Here is a 25,215-nt window from a genome sequence, read left to right as displayed (position 1 = left end):
ACAACAACAACCACACACACACACTATAACAACAACAACCACACACACACACACGAACAACAACAACCACACACAGACACACGAACAACAACAACCACACACACACAACCACACACACACACACACGTGAACAACAACAACCACAAACACACACGCGAACAACAACAACCACACACACACAACCACACACGCGAACAACAACAACCACACACACACACAATAACAACAACAACCACACACACACACGAAGAACAACACACACAACAACCACACACACACAATAACAACAACAACCACACACACACGAACAACAACACACACACACACACACACACAATAACAACAACAACAACCACACACGCGAACAACAACAACCACACACACACACAATAACAACAACAACCACACACGCAAACAACAACAACCACACACAGACACGCGAACAACAACAACCACACACACACACAACAACAACAACAACCACACACAGACACGCGAACAACAACAACCACACACACACACACACACAATAACAACAACAACCACACACAGACACGCGAACAACAACAACCACACACACACACAATAACAACAACAACCACACACGCGAACAACAACAACCACACACACACACAATAACAACAACAACCACACACGCGAACAACAACAACCACACACACACACAATAACAACAACAACCACACACACACACAATAACAACAACAACCACACACAGACACGCGAACAACAACAACCACACACAGACACGCGAACAACAACCACACACAGACACAATAATAACAACAACCACACACAGACACAACAACAACAACAACCACACACGCGAACAACAACAACCACACACACACACAACAACAACAACCACACACGCGAACAACAACAACCACACACAGACACGCGAACAACAACAACCACACACACACACACAATAACAACAACAACCACACACACACACACACAATAACAACAACAACCACACACATGAACAACAACACACACACACAATAACAACAACAACAACAACAACCACACACGCGAACAACAACAACCACAAACACACAATAACAACAACAACCACACACACACACACACACACACAATAACAACAACAACAACAACCACACACGCAAACAACAACAACCACACACACACGCGGACAACAACAACCACACACACACGAACAACAACAACACACACACATACACACGCACGCACGCACACACTGAGAAAATGGCACCATCTGGTAAAATGTTTTGTAAAAATTTACATTTTGAAGCCTTTGCCAACAGATTGAAAGCCTATTAGCAAAGATTGCATAATTTTATAGTTAAACGGCCCTGGGATTAATTTTTTTTTATTTTAATGGGTTTCAATGGGGACATTTGTGTCCTTAAGGTCCTGAGTGAACTATTCTGTGTTTCTAATGCAGAATAAGACTTATTAAAGGAAATGGGGGTGAAATAGTCAAATTCCAATAAAAATACACACCTGTGCCAACATGTATGCAGTTGGCATTAACAGATCACTTTAAATTGTCATGTGGACTCATGTATTTTCTGTAAAGCCGCTTTGAAACGATGTGTATTGTGAAAAGCGCCGTACAAATAAATGTGAATTGAATTTAAGTTGAATTAAAACAGGCAAAATGATAAAAAAAACTAAACTGAACTAAAAAAAATCTCCATAAGGTCGCTTCAAGGGCTAAAGATATCTTCATCCGTGTTCTGTAAAGTAGAGTAAAGATGAGGTAATTTTCATTCTCGTGTGAACGATCTCTTTAATGCTCTGATGAAGGAGCCTCACCCAGCATCTTGCTGACGTAGGGCTCGATGTCGACGTCCTGCAGATGCTGGTGTGTGTGTGCGTGGAACAGTCTGAGGGTCGAGTCCAGGCGTATGGACACCCAGATGCCGTCCCCGTCCCAGGCCAGCTGCCTCACCTGACTCTCCTTACGGGGATGGGCGTCGAACGACTTCTGTTCATTACGGAAGAAATAAGGCATCGTGTTACGCTGATTAATCGCATGCAAGGGGTTTCATGGACTATGAAGGGTAACTAATTAGCATAATGCTATCCTGTGATCTTGATTGGCTGAACAGAGTCTCTTTGCCCCGCCCACAAACACTGTAGTGTGAGAAAAGCAATCGAAAAGTAATAATATGAAAAATTACAAACAATTCTTCCTCCAATTAATATTTAGTCCATTAAAGTCACCATGAAATCAAAACTGATAATCATTTTTATTTTGCAGTGTTTATTATGAATGATTTATCGGTGCACATTATTGTGTTAATAATCTTGAATCAGAATAAGTTCCTTTTTCAGCATCTCTTCTCTGATGATGTGGGCGGAGCAACCTGTCACTCACATGAGATCAGCCAATAGCAAACCCCAACCAACCAATCAATTCCCCACAGACACAATCAAGCCCCGCCCACATTTCTTCTTGTTCCAGAAGCGCTTCACTCGATATACGCCACAATATAGGGAAGAAAAGACCGACTTGAACTGAATTAATAGATATGAATTCGACACCTAATTGACATTTTACCCTGGCTTCAAATGTGGCTCATCCAGTTAGAAACGTTTTAGAATTTGCGTTTTGAATCGTAAGACACAAACATGAAAAACATGAAGCCATAACATTCTCATTTTGAAACATAATATTATAATGTTTAAAAAAACATGTTTTAATAATAATAATAATACATTTACAGTCTCATTTAAAAGTTTGGGGTTGGTAAGATTTTTTTATGTCAAAAAAAAAAAAAAAAGAGTCTTCTGCTCACCAAAGCTGGATTTATTTAATCAAAAATACAAGTAAATATTATTATACTGTAAATCATCGATTTTCTATGTGAATATATAGTAAAGTGTAATTTATTCCTGTGATCAAAGCTGAATTTATCATCATTACTCCAGTCTTCAGTGTCACATGATCCTCCAGAAATCAGTATAATATGATGATCTGATGCTCAAGACACATTTATGATTATTATCAGTGTTTAGAGCAGTTGTGCTGATGATTCTTTTGATAAGTTTAATGCATCGTTGCTGAATACAAGTATAAATTTAAGTGCCAGAGATGTCATACCTCTATCTTCATGGCTTTAGGTTGAACCACAAAGATCTTGTTCCTGTATCCACACCAGACCTTGTCATGCACTACAGTCATACAGCGGATCGAGTGATGCGGGCGGCCCAGATCCAACAGGTGATAGTTGCTCAAATCCCATTGGCCATCTGTAAACACAAATGCCGGTCATTAAAGGGTTAGTTGACCAGTCACACACACACACACGACAGATAATCACGTAGTGTAACAGCGCAGCGCTTCTGGGGTGTACGTCAGAACGGAGGCTCACTATTGGCCGACGCTGGTCATGTGTGTGATGCTGGCCAATAGTGAGCCTCCGTTCTGACCCAGAAGCGCTGCGCTGTTACACTACGTGAACTCACTCAGAGGAACACAGAAGAACATCAAGAGTTGAATAAAGTTCTTATTTTTGTTGTTTTTTGCGCACAGAAAGTATTCTCGCTGCTTGATAAACTTAACCCTTTAGAACACAGATCAGCGAGCTGTATTCATTGTACCGTAACTCTTCAACCGTTTGCACTATCAAAACCATTCAAATTGCCCCTGACATGCGCTTTTCGGCAATACACGGCTTATTGCGGTAATTTCATGCTTTCCGTCAGCGGGCTTTCTGGCAGAGCGGGAAGGAAGGATTTGAACCGAGAGATATGGACTGGGCGGCAGTGGCTCAGTGGTTCATGTAGGTCGTCTACAAACCGGAAGGTTGGTCCACCTGAACAAGTGTCGAGGTGTCCATGAGCAAGACACCTAACCCCAGCTGCTCCCGACGAGCTGGATGGCGCCTTGCATGGCTGACACTGCCGTCGGTGTATGAATGGGTGAATGTGAGGCAAAATGTAAAGCGCTTTGGTGGCCATTGGGTCTGTGAAAGCGCTATATAAATGCAGTCCATTACCATTACCATATGAGGCGTGGCGTGTTCTGGATTGCATAAAATAATAAAATAAAATAAAATAATGGTGACAGAAGTGTTGGACAGCAGAAGAGGGGATTGGGATGATTTTTAATGAAACTTGGGAGGCGGATGGCCGTTACTTTTTCACGCATCTTTACATGTGGTGTGTGCATGTGTGTGTGTGCGCGCCTAATATGAATGGACGCATTTTTATGTGTGCGTGTATGAAAAAAAGTGTCCTAAATTAAAACTGTGCAACCCAATGTCACATAAAAGACTTGTATAGTTGTATTATACTTCATTTTTCAACTTTAAAGTGTTAGTTTCTTTCGTTCGTGATTTTTCAGTTTTTTTCTAAATAAAATGTATTCACTATTTTTTTTTTTTTGTCTATTTAAATTCTATTTACAAACTCACCACACACAATAATGGTCAATAACTGCAATTTGTTGAAAGCTAATCTTTTTCTGAAAAAGATGACACCTTGAACATGAAGATAGCACATTGTTTTAGAATTTTACAGTAAAAAAAAAATCAAAATATGTGAAAAACACCCATTTTAGCTTCAGGTTCTACAGGGTTCAGGTTGAGCCGCTGTCGTCACTCGGACTATTTTAACGATGTCTTCACTAACTTTCTGGGCCGGCAAGTTTCAATTACAACAGAAGCCTATGGAGGAGTGAGACCGCGCTCAGATTTAATCACTAATATCTTCATTTGTGTCCCGAAGATGAAGGAAAGTCTGACGGGGAACAACATGAGGAAGAGTCATTACTGACAGAGTTTACATTTCTGGGTCAACTAACCCTTTAAAAGAGCATTTGGTGGACATTATACAGCAGCGGCCGGAAGTGATGTCCGGCCTACCCTTTATTCAAATATTATTAAAGATTTAGAATGGAATCAGTTGCTTTATTTGTGATAATAACGCAATGAAACATGACAAATTGTGCGACATAATTTTTGTCCAGGGAACCAATAAATATTAATAACCAGGGGTGGGAATCTTTTGGTACCTCACAATTTGATTCAAATTGAAAAATCGATTCTCGTTTTGAATCATATTTCGATTCGATATGTGCATAGATTTGATTGTAGTTTACCATTTTGTGTTGCTTTTCTTATTTGACTGCGGTGGACAGTTTATCAGGTCTAGATGAAGAAAATAATCCTTCTGAATTAAAGGAGAACTCCGGTGCAAAATGAACCTTTGGTCTAATTACACATTGTTACCTAGTCAACCGTTATCTGAGATTTGTTTTCATGATTATCGAATGTAAATAGTTTTATCTCTAAAAACAGTTTAGCCTATAACGCTAGTATAACGCTAGTATATGGGGCATGGAGTAATGACAAATAAAAATCGCTTGTTAATACCACTAACAAGGCTCAAAATAGCCCCACACCAACACGGTAGCATAATGAGGGTCCCTACCTTCAAACCGAAGCATTGAGAACTTTGACAGTGTCCAGACAGTTTAATAAGAAGATATTTTATACATACAGTCAACTTCACGTATACAAGCAGAATCCATCTTGGAAAAACAGTCTCTATCAATCGATCTACGAACCACCGATCCAAATGCGCTGAACTGTGTAGAATCTCATATGGTCCAGCGCATTTGGATCGGTGGTTCGTAGATCGATTGATAGAGTCTGTTTTTCCAAGATGGATTCTGCTTGTATACGTGAAGTTGACTGTATGTATAAAATATCTTCTTATTAAACTGTCTGGACACTGTCAAAGTTCTCAATGCTTCGGTTTGAAGGTAGGGACCCTCATTATGCTACCGTGTTGGTGTGGGGCTATTTTGAGCCTTGTTAGTGGTATTAACAAGCGATTTTTATTTGTCATTACTCTACGCCCCATATACTAGCGTTATACTAGCGTTATAGGCTAAACTGTTTTTAGAGATAAAACTATTTACATTCGATAATCATGAAAACAAATCTCAGATAACGGTTGACTAGGTAACAATGTGTAATTAGACCAAAGGTTCATTTTGCACCGGAGTTCTCCTTTAAATGTGAACCTTGAAATTTCTTTAGTTTTTCTTCCCATTTTAGTCAACCCAATATTATATAAAAAAAAGCGATTTAATCTGACTGCAATCATTATACACAGTCTTCTGTAATAAAGCAAGGCAATTTTATTTTATTTTTTATATTAAAATAGGAACAAATTTATTCAAACAAATTTTTTCTCCTATTAATAACCGATTATGTTGTAGTGTATGTTTTTCCCTGTGAGCTTTCTGCTTTTCTATGCATTTTATTGCACAGTAAGATGCCAAAAGAGGCATTTTTTGCCAAATAATTTTGTTTACTGTTTTGTTCTTCCTCATATTTAGATTTTTTATTCCTCATATTTAGATTTTCTCTTCCTCATTTTTATTATTTTTTTCTTCCTCATATTTAGATTTTTTTTTCTTCCTCATATTTAGATTTTTTCTTCTTCCTCATATTTAGATTTTTTCTTCCTCATATTTAGATTTTTTCTTCCTCATATTTAGATTTTTTTTTCTTCCTCATATTTAGATTTTTTCTTCCTCATATTTAGATTTTTTTTTCTTTCTCATATTTAGATTTTTTCTTCTTCCTCATATTTAGATTTTTTCTTCTTCCTCATATTTAGATTTTTTCTTCCTCATATTTAGATTTTTTCTTCCTCATATTTAGATTTTTTCTTCCTCATATTTAGATTTTTTTTTCTTCCTCATATTTAGATTTTTTCTTCCTCATATTTAGATTTTTTTTTCTTTCTCATATTTAGATTTTTTCTTCTTCCTCATATTTAGATTTTTTCTTCTTCCTCATATTTAGATTTTTTCTTCCTCATATTTAGATTTTTTCTTCCTCATATTTAGAATTTTTTTTTTCTTCCTCATTTTTATTTATTTTTTCTTCCTCATATTTTGATTATTTTTTCTTCCTCATATTTAGATTTTTTTTTCTTCCTCATATTTAGATTTTTTCTTCCTCATATTTAGATTTTTTTTTCTTTCTCATATTTAGATTTTTTCTTCTTCCTCATATTTAGATTTTTTCTTCCTCATATTTAGAATTTTTTTTTTCTTCCTCATTTTTATTTATTTTTTCTTCCTCATATTTTGATTATTTTTTCTTCCTCATATTTTGATTTTTTTTCTTCCTCATATTTTGATTTTTTCTTCCTCATATTTTGATTTTTTCTTCCTCATATTTTGATTTTTTCTTCCTCATATTTTGATTTTTTCTTCCTCATATTTTTTTGATTTTTGATTTTTTCTTCCTCATATTTTTTTGATTTTTGATTTTTTCTTCCTCATATTTTGATTTTTTCTTCCTCATATTTTTTTGATTTTTTCTTCCTCATATTTTTTAGATTTTTGATTTTTTCTTCCTCATATTTTTTAGATTTTTGATTTTTTCTTCCTCATATTTTTTAGATTTTTGATTTTTTCTTCCTCATATTTAGATTTTTTCTTCCTCATATTTAGATTTTTTCTTCCTCATATTTTGATTTTTTCTTCCTCATATTTTGATTTTTTCTTCCTCATATTTTGATTTTTTCTTCCTCATATTTTGATTTTTTTTTTCCTCATATTTTAGGCTCACCCCCTCATAACATCATCACTTTTGGCCACTACTGTATATGTCGTATGGCTGAATGCAAATGTTATCATTGTTTTACTGATGGTAATTCAAATCTGCATTAGTTTTATATATTAAAAAGGTAGTCTTACCAACACCTCTGTGGAAGATTGCAAGCGTGCCATCAGCCAAGGCCACCAGAACACGTCCCTTCACGTGACTTCACAGAGGGAAACCAGACAGAAATAATAATAATAATGTATATCAATGCATATAGAGTTCATAACCATGTGAATGAATCCAGATGATGACGGTTTCCTTACACAATCCCCAGGACCGAATCCTTCAGCTTTATGGAGTGAAGGCACTTTCTCCACTCTGCTACAGACGAGTGAACGTACACACTATAACAGAGCAGAACACACTCAATACATCTCTGCTCTCGGCCAGTGCGCGGCCATGACCTTCCCAGCTGCTAGTACTGGATAAGGGCATTTAAAAATCATTTTTGATAATTCAGAACTGAAAAATCAGCCTAAAATACTTAAAGTAATTGAAAAGAGCACATTTATCAACCTTTACCCTGAACATTTTTAGGGACCCGTAAATAAGGCTGAACAATAGGCGGAAAAAATGGTGGTTTTCTGATATAAACAACAATTGTGATTTGCTTTTCTTGTTTTTAGGGCTGTACTATTCGGCTAAAATGTTAAGATTGTATATCGATATGGCTATAAAATGATAATACTACTAATACTATTAGTAGTAGTACTAAATACATTTTTTAAAATAAAAAAATAAGACTACTAATATTTAAATATTTTACTGTAATTTTCTTTGAGCATTAAACTTATTTTTCATACTTTTAATGATTTGCACTAACATTCTGGATGATGGAGATGTACAATGTATGTGTGTGTGTGTGTGTGTGTGTGTGTGTTTGTATATTTATATATTTGAATTTTCAAGGTCTATATTTGTTTTTTGCATGTTTTTGTGTATTTTTTTATTTATTTTTTATTTTACATTAAAGTCCCCCTATGGCGAACATCCAGCTTTTAATGTAGTTTATGTGTGTATGTGGTGTTATTAATCTGCTTTAACACAAACCATGTGTAAATTCATAAGTCAACACCATTGCTGTGTTTTTTCTCCTTAAAACTGCAGTGAACCAAAGACAGTCTCAAAAACTTTGGTATACACTAGCTGTTTTTAAATATGCTATATAAATAAACTTGACTACTTCAATTGTGAGAAGCCCTAAAGTGAGTGTTTGTGGGACTCACCAGCCGTTCTGAGCGCCGAGCCACATCGTAGGCAGAACGCTGCTCATCTTGCTGGCTTCTTCTCTCATAAGATCCTGTTCCTCAGGCATTGAGCTGACGCCATCCTTCACCAGGTCACACTCCCTACAGAACCAGAGCGTTACACTCACAGACATCTCAATATGCCTCAGCAATATCTGAAGTTACTACTTAAGATGTAAAATAAGTCTCTGATGTCCCTGAGTGTGTGTGTGAAGTTTTAACTCAAAATACCCCACAGATATTTTTATATAGCATGTTAAAGTTGTCAGTTTTTGAGGGTGAGCAAAAAAAGCACCATTTTTGTGTCTGTCCCTTTAAATGCAAATAGGGGGCGGAGCTTCAAGAGCTTGTGTCCTGAAAATTTCAAAAACTTTTAGCGTTTTATGTACAAACCGGAGTCAGACAATGATGGAGAGACTCAAGAAGAAGTGACAACATGTAGAAGCAACAGGATATTTCTGAATGGTTAGTTGATGAATTTATGTAGCTTATGTGGAGTTATCTTCTAGTCATTGATGAGCATATTCTGTCATGATAATCTATAAATCGTGTTCAGGGGGCGGGGTTTATGTACATTTTAGGGTTAGTGATTGTAGTCCTTAAAAAGCCATTTTTAATAGTAAATAAATACTATTAATAATAAATTTCTTTAAAAGCAAATATCTCCCTTTGCTTTGAACTTTGAGCGTTGTAACTTTGCAGATGTTGTTTGTGATCAAACCGCAACATTACACACTAACTACAGTTAGAAAAGTCAAATCATAATCAACCACCCCTTTAAACTTGTGCTCTATAAATAAAACCTGACTTGTAATGAGTTTCCCCCAACACTGATCGAGACATGAGGTGCTCTTGATGACCTCTGAGTGTAGCTGGACGGCGTGTCTCTGCTGTTCTGCACTCCCAGCGGGTCGGTGAACACGTGCTCGGTGTACATGCCGGTCTGGCTCTCGTCTACAGGCGTGCTAGTGCTGCTTTCTGTGGCCTCCAGAGCTTCTTCTGCTGACGTGACTGCGTCCGGCCTGCGCTCGCCCAAAACCTCATCTGCTGACAGACACATAAACACACTCAGTTATAATATAAGTGAACGTAAACGGTTGAGAAAGAAACAGTACATTGGATCCGTGCGTCAGGTCTTAAAGTGACAGTAACCTAATATACCTGCTGGCAAATCATGAGATAACAGCATTTATTTGAAATATAACCTTTTGTAATGATTTTTGAGCATTCTTGACACTGAAGACTGGAGTTATGATGCTGAAAATTACACTTTACTATAAATTCACATAGAAAACAGCAGTTTTAAATTGTAATTATTTAACAATATTACTGTTGTTTTTGTTTTTTTGTTTTCTAATCAAATAAATGCAGCTTTAGTGAGCAGAAGAGGCTTTTTTAAAAAACATTAACAATCTTACTGATCCAAAACTTTTGACTGGTAGTGTATTCGCCTTTGGCTAAGCCACACCCTAGAATGTAGATTGACCAATCACAGCGCAGCCGAGAACGAGCTCCACAGAGGGTCCAACACTTTTCCACAGCGCTCCATTGACTTTAACACCGGCGTCTCATATGTTTGGTCTCGGCAGGCTATTACCGTCGTAGTTTTATCAGAAATATGGTGAACCGTTGTGTCTGGGGCGTTTGTAACACAGATCCGTGTTTCCCAGAGAGGTTGGAGGGAGGTGTCCGTTTTTTCCCTTCCCAAAACCGAAGTCAAATCCTGACAAGTGTCGTCTTTGGATTAAACTGTGTGGACGTCCTCAGTCAGCGAAACCCCTCAAGATCAACAACACACTTTTGCTCTAAGATACATTTAGCTTTTAACCTTACTGTGAAGTTACACTAGTTATGCCTGGTTCAGATTACACGATTTTAGCCCGATTTTGGCACGATTCGTTTGACGCAGGGTGTCGTGGGGATTCGTAAACGACAACGGGCGTCGGGACGCAAGATTTGATCGTTTCATCTCGTATAGTGTGTCATAGTGGGCGACAACCTACGTCGCGTCTGCGATGCTTCACGACATCACGACAAAAAGACTAGCATGTTTGATTTTTTTTCGGTCCTCCACGACGAGAGTGAGTGAGTGAGCGAGCGAGACAGAGTGTGTGCTAGTGAGTGTGTGTGCTAGGGTGACCACCTGGCTATATTGCTCTGTTGCAGGTCAGACCTGATTTCGCGGGACACGAGGGAGATAACTTACTATTATTATAGGTGAATAAATATTGATTTTATATTAACGTTAGATGTCTTTGCTAGCTTTATAAAAATGTTAGTCTATGACGGCGCTGACCGGCGCTGTGAACGTCATAGCCTAATATAAAACTCATTTTAACAGCACGGGTCTATTCATTCTAAATAATTAAGTGAAAATAATAATCCAATCGCTAAAAAGCACATTTCCAAATAAACACAAATTCCATTAGGAAAGACAACAGATTAAATGCGTTCTTACCGGATTCAGTAGCCTATTTTTGTGTCTTTTCCATGCGTGATGGTGAAACTTCGGTGGCTACACAGCAATCTCCTTTTTTAGGGTCACCTGTAACTGGTTTTAACCATGTATATATTTTTTTCTCCCATTCCTTACGAACAAAGACGCTTTTTCTTCTCGGGAGCTCCGGATAGATCCATTTTTCTATTGCAGAATTTTTTTTTTTTCTCAGTGTTTGTTTTCCCGAATTCCCGCTCTGGCTAGAACCAATAATAACGGCTGCGCACGTTCAGTGTTTTCTTATTAACTTTTTTTTTGTATAATTGTAATTTAAAAGGACGATTAAATAAAATGATGCAGACAAAATTAAAATGTGGGACACTGCTTATGACTTGCGGGACAAAGCTTCAAACTTCGGGACTGTCCCTCACCCCAGTGTGTGTGTGTGTGTGTGTATACGTGTGAGAGTGAGTGCGTGTGTATATATGTGCGAGTGAATGTCTGCGACGGCACGCGATGACTGGTCAGAAAGCAACGTGTAGTCTGACATGTTTCTTGTCCACGACACGACAAGATTTTAGGATTCAAAATCGTGTAATCTGACACAGTGACTATCGTAACCGACAAAAAAATCGTGTAATCTGAACCAGGCATTAGACAGTTTTATGTTATGATTTCGGTTCTCTAGCCTAATTGTTGATACGCTAGCACACGCTGCTAATAATACAAGTTTATACTCGCGTAGTCCGTTTGCTTTGTAATAACGATTATAGAAGTGAATAGAGACCCAGCTTTGCATGAACAGTGTTGCTCCTGATATTGTGAGTCCCAGCCTCCGTCTCCATCAGGATATGATGCGCTGGGTCAGTTTTTGACTGTGACCGTTATGCTTTTGCCTCTATTTGGATCTTGTTGTTCCTTGCGTTTATGTCTTGAATAAAGCCTTCGAACGCACACTTTTGCCTACTTCTATCGGACACTTTATTTGCTGCTTTATAAAAGTTTGATCAAATCTCAGCAGGAAGAGCGTCACAGCATAAGCCATGTTAATACCAAACCAGAGCCCAGATAAAGTTGACGGACGTAGCAACAGTAACTAAGGGGGGCGGGGCTTAGCCAAAGGTGAATTACCAACTTCCTTATACCCCTAAGCGAAGACCGTAAAAGTGTGTGTTTGGGAAGGAGGCGGAGTTACCGGAGTTGGAGGACTCGATGGTGTTGTTGCAGACGGTTTGAGGGATGGCCACGGGTCCGTCAGTAGAGCAGTCGACGACAGTGATGCCCTCCAGACCCCCATCAGAGCCCGTGGACACACTGCTGTCTGCACAGCTGCGTTTACACGCTCCTTCCCCCTCACCATCAGCGCTCAGATCCTCTCCAACGGGGTAATCCGTCTCATGAGCACCTGACCAACACACACACAACAGAACATGTTCAGATCAAAGCATCTGTGGAGATTAGGGCTGTCAAAATCAAATTTCTTTCTTAAATATTATTATTTATTTATTCGAATTCTAACGTCAATACTTAATGTTAGAGGGAAAAAGTGCTGTGTTGTCTCCTATGCCCACAAGAGGGCGCACGTGAGCACAATAAGCAAATATAAACCAAATCAAACATCGCATCTTTTATTGAAATGACAAATATTTTTTAAAGAGCATTAACTTTTCAAACAATTGATCTGAAATACAATATAATTTCCTTAATGTGCATGCAAGGAAGGTTAGGTAGCCTAACAAAAGTGAAGTGCATCAGTAACCTGAGAAAACACACTTCAACAGACACGTAATGAACTACATGAACACACAATAGCAAACTGACATTCAGAAACAATCCACTTCTACTCTCTACATCTACATATCGTTGTTAAAAACACCAGACGCTCAACTCGCTCTAAACGAGTGCTGAGAGTGTTTCCAACCACACACACACACACACACACACACACACACACACACACACACACACACACACACACACACACACACACACACACACGGTCAAGTATGTCGTTGCATGATTTTTGCGAGAGGGTTTTCTTCACCATTTTTCTCCATTTAACAATGCAGCGCTGTATACTGGATAAGCTAACAAAAACAAACCGCGTCAGTTACGTCATCATCATGTCTCGCACGCCTCTTGACACCAAAAATTTTAATGCACGGTTTTTGCATTTGAATGTGCTTTTTTTTTTTTTTTTTTTTTTAAAGGGACATTGTTGTAGGAATTACTCCCATCTAGCGGTGAAATTGTATTTTGCAATCGTTATGTGCCAAGAAGCAATGACAACAATCGCCCTTCGTCCAGTTTAACTATACGTCACATGTTCTACTGTTATGCGGCCTATATAATGATTTACACAACCAAGCAATGAAGAAAAAGCTTGTCATTTAGACCGTAACATTGAGTTACCCGTCGAGAAGAAAGCTGGAAACTTCAGAGTCCCTTTTCTCCTTCATTCGCTCTCTCCACCTGGGTAAAGCTATCCCAATACGCTCGGGTTTTGAATTCGCCGGTCACGTATCCTTTTAAATTCAATTTTGGCATTTCTCCTGTGGCTCGGCATAAGTATGATCCTGAATTATGAAGTATGTGCAGTGCAGCCTTTCAAATGTACCGGGGCAGTGACACGCATTACTCTCTCCTCGTCCGCTTCAGTGTCAGTCACGTGACGCTGGCTCTGGACGAACACGCGTTGAGGTAGGCTAGTGCTTTTTGTCCCTCTCTGCTATTATAATTTTTCAAGATGGAGGAACGACATGGAAGCCTCCGTGGACTTACCCGTCCCATGTAAATAAAGATAAGAAATTCTTCGCGTACGAGGATAAGTCAGATCATTGGGAGAGGTAATTGTACACCATTGAGGACATATTTATGAATAAAGACATTGATTTTAGTTAATAAAATACTTTTAAAAACGACACATTGTCCCTTTAATTAAATCCAACGAATATTCGAAATTCGAATGTGTCTTTGACAGCCCTAGTTGAGGTTATGAATAAGGCCTCAGTGGAACGGAGCCGTGGCGTTCTCTGACCTGGAACGCTGGCGATGCACAACACGTGAGAGTTACAGACGAAGAAGCTCTCCAGGACATTTCCGGGCTGGTTGGCATCGATCACCATGACCTTTGAGGTGGCGTGTGTTGTGGTGCAGATCCACACCAGGCTGGAGAGTTCATCCTGATGCTTCAGTTCCTTCTCCTGCTCCTGCACACACAACAACACAGGCACAACCGTAAAGATGACCTATTATACCCTTTTACAAAGTCTTGGGCTCTACTAGAACAGGTTTTCCTGCTTGAATGTTGATTATTTTCCTCATATTCTCCATTGTTGCGGCTCCTCTCTTCCCAGTCTGTCAGTAACGCATGTTTACTTCCTGTCTCTATGAAGCCCCGCCTTCTGAAAACACACTGTGCTCTGATTGGTCGGCTGGAGCAGTGTGTTGTGATTGGTCGAGCGCTTCGAATGTGTTTGGGAAAGTCCCGCCCCTTACCATAACCGCCAGTTTAACACACTACTAACTTAACCAGGCCCCGCCCCTTTATTCTGCATATTAATTATTATAATGAGGAATATTGTGACGTGTTTGTTCCCGGAAGAAACTCGAGACTACAATGGAGGCGTTTCAGGAGTTCAGAAACACTGACACTGATATAGAGAAGAACTGGGAGTGTCTGTGTGTGTGTGTGTGTCCTCACCGTGAGCTCCTGCTCAAGTCGGTCGAGGCTGCTCTGAGATCCACTCTTCTTCTTCCTGAGGCCGACGGATTCGCTCTCGTCTCCAGACACGTCTTTATAAAACACACTCGCTCCCACGATGGAGCCTCCGTCACGAGTCTTACCACCTGACAGATTCACTCCTGCAGCGCACCACAGCTACACACACACACACACACACACACACACACACACGGTCAAACCACGAGAGTAACCGGAGAACAGGAATAAGAACGGGAACCGGCTCACCTTCATGGAAGCATCTTTCTCATCTAAAGGTCGCAGGTACACGGGAACCGGCAGATTCTTGATCTTGTTCTCTGCTTGTCCACCATTGGCAACCTTTAAGAACAGAATATGGCGGATTTAACAAAAATATGACCTTTTTTTATATTTATAGGCAACTTTTGAATGGGATTCTTACAATATGCCTGATAGAAGTTTATGTCTGATACACAGCAGGGTTATTATAGTTAACTAAAATCATAAACAACAACAAAAACAAAAATGTTTTCATTATTTAAAATAATAATTTCATACAATATAAAAAAGTAAACTCTTAGCTATTAGTCAACTTAATACACTGAAATAACTAAAACTGAAATAAAATGAATGAAAAAAAAAATGAACTATAATATTATCTCAGTATCCGTGTCTCCATTACTCTTCAAATTGCGCAAAATGAAATTCGCCCAATGGAAACACGTCAATTTCAAACACTCGCAAAACAGTTTTTACATTCGCATGAGGAGCTTTTTCAGACAATTCGAAAAAGGAATATTTAGCAAAACTGCAATGAAACGTTCTTTTTTTTTGGTCACCTGACATACGTAAACCATTCTTTAAACATGCCGCGGGTGTGTTTGGACAGAAGACGAGACGGAGTTCTTTATGAAACTCGTAAAAGACAAAATAATTACGGAATACTGGATTCTAAACAACAAAGAAATGCCACAATTTATAAAGAGCTTGAAGCAGATTTGAGGGAAACACCTCATATGTCCCGCTCAAGTATAGGAGTCTTTCCTGCCGTTAATGCTTGGAAAACACACTTAAACCTGGTTGAGATTACACGATTTTAGAATAATTTGGCGTGATGCGTTTGGCGTAGGGTGTCGTGGGGATTCGTAAACGTCAACGGGCGTCGGGACGCAAGATTCGATCGTTTCATCTCGTATAGTGCGTGTCATAGTGGAGGACAACCGACCCGCGTCTGCGATGCTTCACCACATCACCATCAAAAGACTAGCACGTGTCATTTTTTTTCGGTCCTCCACGACGGGTTCCGTCAAGAGTGAGTGAGTGAGTGTGTGTATGAGCAAGAGTGAGTGTGTGTGCGCGAGTGAGCGTGTGTGCACAAGTGAGTGAGAGTGAGTGTGTGTGAGCGCGTGTGTGAGTGAGTGAGTGAGCGTGTATATATGTGTGCGTGTGTGTGTGTGTGTGCGCAAGTGAGTGAGAGTGAGTGTGCGTGCTCGAGTGAGTGAGAGTGAGTGTGCGTGCTCGAGTGAGTGAGAGTAAGTGTGCGTGTGTGTGAGCGCGTGTGTGTGTGTGAGTGAGTGAGCATGTATATATATGTGTGCGAGTGAATGTGTGTGTGTGTGAGACGGCACGGCACACGATGATTGGAAAGCAACGTGTAGTCTGACATGTTTCTTATCCACCATACGACAAGATTTTGGAATCGGACACTGACTATCGTAAAAAATAAAAATAAGTAATCTGAACCAGGCATTACGACTCCTTCCATTAATAATAATAATAATAATAATAATAATAATAATAATAATAGGTAGTGCGGCGGCTGAGATATACGTAAACCTACCAACATACGTTGCCATGATTTCTGGAATGACTGATTGCGAGAAGAAAAAAATAAATAATAAAAACGCATAACTTCGGTTAATGAAACGCTGTCATTTTTGCAATTGTTTTTTATCGACATTTAGAAAATATTGCACAAACGTTTTGTGTAAACCTGTAATGGAACCGCGCGCGGCTGCTGAGACTGACAGTGCAGTGTTACACACACAGTGTGCTTGAGATGTTACCTTGTATTTGGCAGGTAAACTCCATCCGCACGCCTGTAACCTGCCGTCCTCTTTCTGCACGTGATCCTTCACCTGCCTGTACTGAGCTCTCTTCTGCTCTCGCCGAGACACCACACTCTCCACCTCCGCCCTGCACACACACACACACACACACACACGGAGAGAGAAACTTAACACACGCCAGGACCAAAAAAGTCTGACGCTGGTCATGCGTGTGATGCTGGCCAATAGTGAGCCTCCAATCTGACCCCAGAAGTGCTGCGCTGTTACACTACGTGAACTCACTCAGACGAACACACAGAAGAACATCAAGAGTTCAATAAAGTCCTTATTTTTGTTGTTTTTTGCGCACAGAAAGTATTCTCGCCGCTTGATAAACTTAAAGGTACAATATGTAATATTTTCTGCCGCTAGAGGGCGCTACATTCCAGACAACTCCAGCGGCGTAGCTTGATGACGATGTGAAGGAGCGTGGAATGATGGGAACTGTAGTTTTTAACTCCACCGTGGATGTAAGTCAGACGGGAATCGAAAAGTCATGTTCAGGGATGAGGTAAAGTTCTATTTTTATAAATGTTGCGTTTAATGACATACTTTTATTTCATTAAAATGAATTTAACCGCAAGAAAAGTAAGGTTTAACACTAAATTGGTTATGTTACTGTATTTGTCGAACTCATTGTTGTGATAACGCTGCGCAGTTTTACGTGTTCTAAACAATTGTTGCAAAAGTGCATTCGAACACACACAACATTTGCCAAAAGACGGATTAATCTTTATGTATAACATTTATTTACATGGCCATAAACACCAGACGTGATAAACAATGTCAATAAACTAAACACAAGCCTAAAGCAATAATACTTTCCTCACATAAACATAACTATTACCGAATGCTACATTTGGAATATATAAAATTGACCCGTACGTTTATGGGACTTGTGTTTGTCGACAGAACCGGCAAAGAATAATTGTGTTCATAACGACTGCGCGACACAAGCTAACGTTTGTTGCTTGATAGACGCTACAACTACAACTTCCGCATGTGTCCAGGACTCCGCGCAGTACGAGCGGACACCGAGGCTAACGCGGATATGACGCCATTGACTGGCGACTCCAGCTCACCCGCTCACACGCCCCGTTTCCTCGGTTAAAATCGCAATTTTCTCACGATTTAAAAATAGTTGGAAACATTTGGGATATTGCAAGTAATCAACTTAACACAATATATAACACTGGCCTCGTGATTTTGGGATATGTTAATGCACAAATATTACATATTGTAGCTTTAAGGTTGAGCCGCTGTAGTCACTCGGACAATTTTAACGATGTCTTTACTAACTTTCTGGGCCGGCAAGTTTCAATTATAACAGAAGCCTATGGAGGAGTGAGACAGCGCTCAGATTTAATCACTAATATCTTCATTTGTGTCCCGAAGATGAAGGAAAGTCTGACGTGGAACAACATGAGGGAGAGTCATTACTGACAGAGTTTACACTTCTGGGTCAACTAACCCTTTAATTCTGGACCCTGAGACGCTATGACGCGCATGTGTGTGAAGTGTGTGAGGACGTCACTCACTCCTCGTTGAGGAAGTCGAAGGCTTTGGACTTGTCGCTGGGGAGTTGGGCGATGGTGCTGCTCCTCTTCTTCACCGACGGGACGACGTGTGCGGTGGGAGCGTTGTACTTCAGGTTCACCGGAGCGTCGGGCTTCTTCGCGGTGGCGCCGGACGAGGAGCTGAAGAGTCTGCTGAAACTGGGGCACGAGGGAGAGGAGAGACGACACACAGACTCATATGCGGACACAAGCGGCAGCGGGGGTTAGAGGTCAAAGGTTAACCGTTATGGGGTTCTGGGGTCACGTCCCAAACATGTGCCAAGCTCTGCGAAACCCAACCGACCCGATCACAGTGTGCAGACACCACATGCTGAACACCTGACCACTGCAAACACACCTTCTCTAATATATATATATATATAAAATACACTAAAGTTAAAAAAATTGGGGTCAGTAAGATTTTTTATAATTTGTTATTCTTTTATTCAGCGAGGATGCATGAAATTGATCAAAAGTTTTATAATGTGACATTTTTTTCTCCAAATATGAACTCTCACTGTATTAAATCAAGAAAATATTTGTTTCCACTGAAATATGAATCAGCACAACTGTTTTCAACACTGATAATAATCATAAATGTGTCTTGAGCATTAGATCATCATATTATACTGATTTCTGAAAGATCATGTGACACTGAAGACTGGAGTAATGATGATAAATTCAGCTTTGATCACAGGAATAAATTACACTTTACTGTATATTCACATAGAAAAGTGTTATTTTACATTACAATAATATTTCACAATTTTTACTGTATTTTTGATCAAATAAATGCAGCCTTGGTGAGCAGAAGAAATATCAATAACTTTTTTAAATCTTACGGACCACAATCTTTTCAACAGTACACATCTACAGATGAAACTGGAAAAATGAGAATATGGTGCAAAAGTTCATTTATTTCATTAATTAAAAGTTGAAACTAATATATTATATAGACTCATTACATGCAAAGTGAGATATTTCAAGCCTTTATTTATTATAATTTTATAATTTACAGCTTATGAAAACCTTTTCACAATATTCTAATTTTAAATTTTTCATAAGCTGTAAGCCATAATCATCAAAATTATAACAAATAAAGGCTTGAAATATCTCACTTTGCATGTAATGAGTCTATATGATATATTAGTTTCACCTTTTAATTAATGAAATAAATGAACTTTTGCACCATATTCTAATTTTTCCAGTTTCACCTGTATTCCGAAAATATGAAATTCCAGATCCCCCCCCCCCCCCCCCTCCCCTCATTTTTAAATACTTGTATATGAAAAAAAAAATGTTATTGATATTTTGGTCATGCTCCCCTGCTCGTTTTTTTTGTGCAATTAAATAATCTTAATTCTAAAGGCGTTTAGGAATCAACTAGTCTGCTTTATTCCAAATAGAGCTGCACGATTCTGGATAAATTGAGAATCATTATTGTAATGGGTGTCGCATCACATCTCATGCAAGATGAGCATTTGTGGTTAAAAGTATATAAATGTGTATTTTGTTATAAAATGGCCGCTGGTTTGTCTAGATGAGATTCCTTGCCTGATCGTGAGAGACTTTGAAGCTGCACTGAAACTCACATCTGGACCTTCGACCCGCTGGACCATTGAAGTCACTATATGGAGAACAATCATGTTTTCCTCAAAAACATTAATTTCTTTTCGACTAAAGAAAGGAAGACATGAACATCTTGGATGACGTGTGGGAGAGTAAACTATCAGGAGATCTTAATTCTGAAGTGAACTAATCCGTTAATAGACAGAGCAGAATCATAGTCATTTAGGAATGAGTAGAGATCGGTCTTTTAACGATTGAATCGTGCAGCTCTAATTCCTAACCCTACACATATCGGACGAACACGCTCTGTCCCCAACACACCTTCTGCAAACACACAGGACAACATGAGCAGGAGCACAGAGAACACACAGGAGCACACAAGAGGAGAATGAATGGGTTTAAAATAGATGCAAAACCTTAAATGCCCCCAAACGCAAAACCCCAAGTCGACTGAAATGACCTGAGAATGGCATTTCAATGAAGAAAACAAGCCGCTTTCTGCCAAACCCTTTAAAAGTAAGTGTAATGAACGCTCAAGCATTAGTCCCGTGAAGTTTAAAGCAATCTAACGGTCTGGCTGTAAATTCCTGTTATGCTTCTGTTAAAGCGTAACAAACAAGCCCATTCCCAGGTCCAAGAACACATTTTTGGATTCAAGGATCAAACCAAGTGCAAGTTTTACTAGGTTTTCTAAGATTTACCTACATCCTAGAAGGAAAACAAATAAAAAGGGGGACATAAAATGAGATAGTTTGAACGCCAAACCACACAAAAACCAATATAACAGCAAACTTTGAGGAGAACTGAGGAGTTGTTGCTTACAACTGCCAGATACTGGACTTTTTCTTCTCCGACATGCCTGGATTCTCTCTGGATGCTCTGTATCAGACAACACAGAGTAAAAATTAGATTAGGGTTGGGTGATTCTGCTTATCGATTCCTAATTTTGATTCCAATAAGGCAAAAAAAAAAAACAGATATCAATCACATTTAATCTTATTGCAAAACATCTAATTGTAGCTAAATATCATGAACAAAAACCATCAGGCTAAAGAACACGTACACAAGGAACTTCTGCCAAATAAAAACACCATAGAAAAAACTACTAACATAAATTTCAAGCATTATTAAAGACAAGTAAACACTCAGTAATTAAAAAAGAACAAATAAAAAATTAGCAATCGCAACAAATCGATACAACTGAACAAGGATACGATTAAAATACACAGTGTTTTAGATTTTCAGGTACACAAAATATAATCAAATGTAAATTAACACTGCAGTTTATAAATAAAATATACATTACAAATATAGTTACAAAAGTTATTTGGTCCAATATAGTTACATATGCCTACAGCGCGTCTCGTGCTTGAATGGTTTAAAATCACTTTTTCTGTGAGTGCGTTTTGAATGTATGTGCAGCACATAAAATGAGAAATTGAATTGTTTAAAGTCATATTGAAATGCTTACAAAAGGAATCGATAAGAGGAATCAAAATTTTTATTTAACAAAGTATCCGATTCCAGAATTGACCCTTCGAAGGGAGTTTGATTGACAGGCTATCTGACCAATCATAATCCGCCATTTTTGTCAGATAAAGCAGTCAGGAGAGTTAGTAGATTAACGTTGGAGGATTTGAGCTTGAGAAGCGGAGTGTACTGACGTCTCTCCGCGGTTAAAACAACATTCCTTCTGATGTTCATTAGTTTTAGTTTTAGTTTTTATTGAAAGGATCCCCATTAGCTACAGCCGTGCTGCAGCTATTCTTCCTGGGGTCCTGAAAAATATGTACAGAAAAAATAAAAAGTAAATCCACAAACACATACACACATACATATACACATGTACATACACATATCAACGTACATATCATTCATGTTTATTTGATGCTATAAATGAACTAGAAGGAAGAGAGGATCGGTTCACGAGCGGCTTTAACTGAGCGATCTGTCACGACACATTTAAGAAGAACAAAACGCTATTTATAGTTAAAATTTATTTAAAAAAATGACCAAATTTGAAAGGTGAGACTTTGTTTAATATCAAAAGTAAGCTGGTCTGTGTCTGTCAGTGTGTTGTCAGTGTCTCTGCTCCACGATGTGTTTTTCACTACGTGACAACATGGTGTGTGTGTGTGAGAGAGGCGTGGCATGTCGGACAAAGCGACAGTAACTAAAGGGGGCGTGTCTTTGCAAACGAGAGGCGTGGCTTGTCAGACATGGCAACAGTAACTAAAGGGGACGAGTCTTTGACCGTTTGCAAGACGGTTCCCCTTAGTTACTGTTGCTATGTCCGACAAGCTACGCCGCTCTCACGCCACACCATGTTCTCACACAGAGAAAAACACATCGCGGAGCAGAGAGGAGACTGACAACACACTGACAGACACAGACCAGCTTACTTTTAATATGAAACAGTCTCAACTTTCTAATTTGGTCATTTTTTTAAACGAAATTTAAACTATAAATAGCGTTTTGTGGCTCTTTAATGTGTGTGTCAGATCGCTCAGTTAAAGCCGCTCGTGAACCGATCCTCTCTTCCTTCTAGTTCATTTATAGCATCAAATAAACATGAATGAACATCAGAAGGAATGTTGTTTTAACCGCGGAAAGACGTCAGTACACTCCGCTTCTCAAGCTCAAATCCTCCAACGTTAATCTACTAACTCTCCGGACTGCTCTGTCCGACAAAATGGCGGATGGCGAAGTATGATTGGTCAGATCACCTGTCAATCAAGCTCCCTGCGAAGGGTCAATTCTGGAATCGATTTTCGATCGCCTAGTGTTGAGATTGGAGATGAGCGAGACTGACCGGATCATCTCGGTCCACCTGACGGCCTCCTGCAACTCCATCAGCCGCTCTTTATACTGGTTCCTCTCCATCAGGACTCGAGCCATCTCCACCCGTGTGAAGCGCTTGCGCTGGGCCGTCGGCACGTCGCTCTGAGGGACACACGGCCTGTTAGTGTTCAGCACAGTAAAAACTCATCTTTTGAGAGCGCTTTACCACACAAATCAACTAAACAGAGTTTAAAATCACCATGAAATCATTATACATGACATATTAAGTGTTTATTATACATGATTTATCTGTGCACATCATTATTGTGCCTTGTATTCGTAAATCTAAAATAACTTCCCCTCCCTCTTGCAGCATCTCTTCTCTGATGATGTGGGCGGAGCTATAACCTGTCACTCACATGAGATCAGCCAATAGCAAGCCACAACCATCCAATCAATTCCCCACAGACACAATCAAGCCCCGCCCACATGTGTTCTTGTTCCAGAAGCGCTTCACTCGATATACGACACAATAGAGGAGAAAAGACTAGCTGTTTTGGGAATGCAATGTGCGCCAGATACACTATTTTATTAATTTGCATAATTTAGTTTCTGTGGACTAAACATTTCAGCATTACACTGGCTTTGTAATGAGCAGTGTTTGTAAACCTGTTACTGCTAAAGGCAATCCTAATCCAGACAGATCTCTAACGTTGACTTACATCATCGTCCTCTTTTGTCTTCACTTTGGCTTCCTTAGTCTCAGCTCGGACTCTGTTTGGACAGAAACACAAAAGCCTCGGTCAGAGAGAGCCTCTCTCCGGCTGGACTGCTGATGTGTGTCGGTGTGTGTGTAATGACGGACCGTTTGAGCTCGTCCTCCAGCTCTTTGTTCCTCTCCTCCAGTTTGTCTTTGGTGTGTTTCAGGAGCTCCAGTTCTCCCTGAAGAACGTCTTTCTCACACACCAGCTCGTCCACGCGAGCGATCAGATCATTCTTCACCACATTCAGAGCGTTCCTGCAGCAAACACAGCAATGTGTGTGTGTTTATTACAGTGTGTGTTTATTACAGTACTCTCTGTCAGGCAAATCCACAGTACAAGTGATGAGTTTGTTGTTTGAATTTAATGTGTATTAATTCACAGTATGCCGTTTTTTCTCAACAAAGACATTAAAGAGGATCTATTACGCCCTTTTACAATCTTTATGTTGTTTTTGTCTCTATTAGAACAAGTTTTCCTGCTTGAATGTTGATTATTTTCCTCATATTCTCCATTGTTGCGGCTCCTCTCTTCCCAGTCTGTCAGTAACGCTCTGTTTACTTCCTGTCTCTCTGTGAAGCCCCTCCTTCTGAAAAGCACACTGTGCTCTGATTGGTCGGCTGGGGCAGTGTGTTGTGATTGGTCGGCTGGAGCAGTGTGTTGTGATTGGTCGAGCGCTTTGAGTGTGTTTGGGAAATGTCCCGCCTCTTTCCATAACCGCCAGTTTAACACACTACTAACTAACTCAACCAGGCCCCGCCCCTTTATTCTAATAATAAATAATAAAACATTTTATTTAAAAGGCGCCTTTCTGACACTCAAGGTCACCGTACAGGCATACATAAAAGTTACAATAAACAAATAATAAAGTTATACCAAAAGTAGATTAAAATCAATTTAAAATCAAGTAGAAATACAGATGAGTGGGTGCTACAACGAATAGGATTGTTTAAACAGAAATGTTTTGAGTCCAGTTTTGAAATGAGGGAAAGAATCCATGTTTTTGAGATGAAGTGGAAGGGAATTCCAAAGGCGGTGAGCAGAGCGGCTGAATGCTCTGCTCCCCATTGTGGCGAGACGGGCAGGTGGGACAGACAGGTGTAATGTGGAGGAAGACCTGAGAATACGAGATGGAGTGGAGACATGTAGGAGATCAGATAAATAAGGGGGAGAGAGGTTGTGGATGGCTTTGAATGTCAGTAAGAGGACCTTGAACTGGATACGGAACTGAATAGGGAGCCAGTGTAGCTGCTGGAGGACTGGGGTGATGTGATGGATGGAGGGGGTTCGGGTAATGATTCGGGCAGCTGAATTTTGGACTAGTTGAAGTTTACGGAGGGATTTGTGAGGGAGGCCCAAAAGAAGTGTATTGCAGTAATCTAGGCGGGAGGTTACAAGGCTGTGGAC

At 39.5% G+C, this 25,215-nt stretch overlaps 1 protein-coding gene across 11 annotated transcripts in view; it reads right to left on the bottom strand.

The window, feature by feature from the left end:
- spag9b (sperm associated antigen 9b) overlaps positions 1 to 25,215 on the bottom strand; it is an 84,345-nt gene that overhangs the window by 6,796 nt on the left and 52,334 nt on the right. For 7 of the 11 annotated variants that reach the window (XM_079595913.1, XM_079595917.1, XM_079595919.1 and 4 more), the window contains 16 exons: positions 23,913 to 24,065; positions 23,770 to 23,821; positions 23,079 to 23,209; positions 21,089 to 21,145; positions 18,680 to 18,856; positions 17,100 to 17,229; positions 15,301 to 15,393; positions 15,034 to 15,210; positions 14,368 to 14,539; positions 12,526 to 12,735; positions 9,754 to 9,940; positions 8,873 to 8,995; positions 7,910 to 7,990; positions 7,739 to 7,806; positions 3,116 to 3,264; positions 1,825 to 1,996 (listed from right to left, as the gene is read on the bottom strand). In XM_079595913.1, coding sequence (XP_079452039.1) covers positions 1,825 to 1,996; positions 3,116 to 3,264; positions 7,739 to 7,806; positions 7,910 to 7,990; positions 8,873 to 8,995; positions 9,754 to 9,940; positions 12,526 to 12,735; positions 14,368 to 14,539; positions 15,034 to 15,210; positions 15,301 to 15,393; positions 17,100 to 17,229; positions 18,680 to 18,856; positions 21,089 to 21,145; positions 23,079 to 23,209; positions 23,770 to 23,821; positions 23,913 to 24,065 — 2,132 coding nt within the window. The remainder of the gene's footprint in view (positions 1 to 1,824; positions 1,997 to 3,115; positions 3,265 to 7,738; positions 7,807 to 7,909; positions 7,991 to 8,872; positions 8,996 to 9,753; positions 9,941 to 12,525; positions 12,736 to 14,367; positions 14,540 to 15,033; positions 15,211 to 15,300; positions 15,394 to 17,099; positions 17,230 to 18,679; positions 18,857 to 21,088; positions 21,146 to 23,078; positions 23,210 to 23,769; positions 23,822 to 23,912; positions 24,066 to 25,215) is intronic. The other 4 variants (XM_079595916.1, XM_079595918.1, XM_079595921.1 and 1 more) reach the window with 1 other exon arrangement.

This window comes from Phoxinus phoxinus (genome assembly GCF_949152265.1).
Source record: "Phoxinus phoxinus genome assembly, chromosome: 21".
NCBI classification, from domain to species: domain Eukaryota; kingdom Metazoa; phylum Chordata; class Actinopteri; order Cypriniformes; family Leuciscidae; genus Phoxinus; species Phoxinus phoxinus.
The sequence above is the reverse complement of the archived record's forward strand: the minus strand, read 5'-3'. Positions and strand labels throughout refer to the sequence as shown.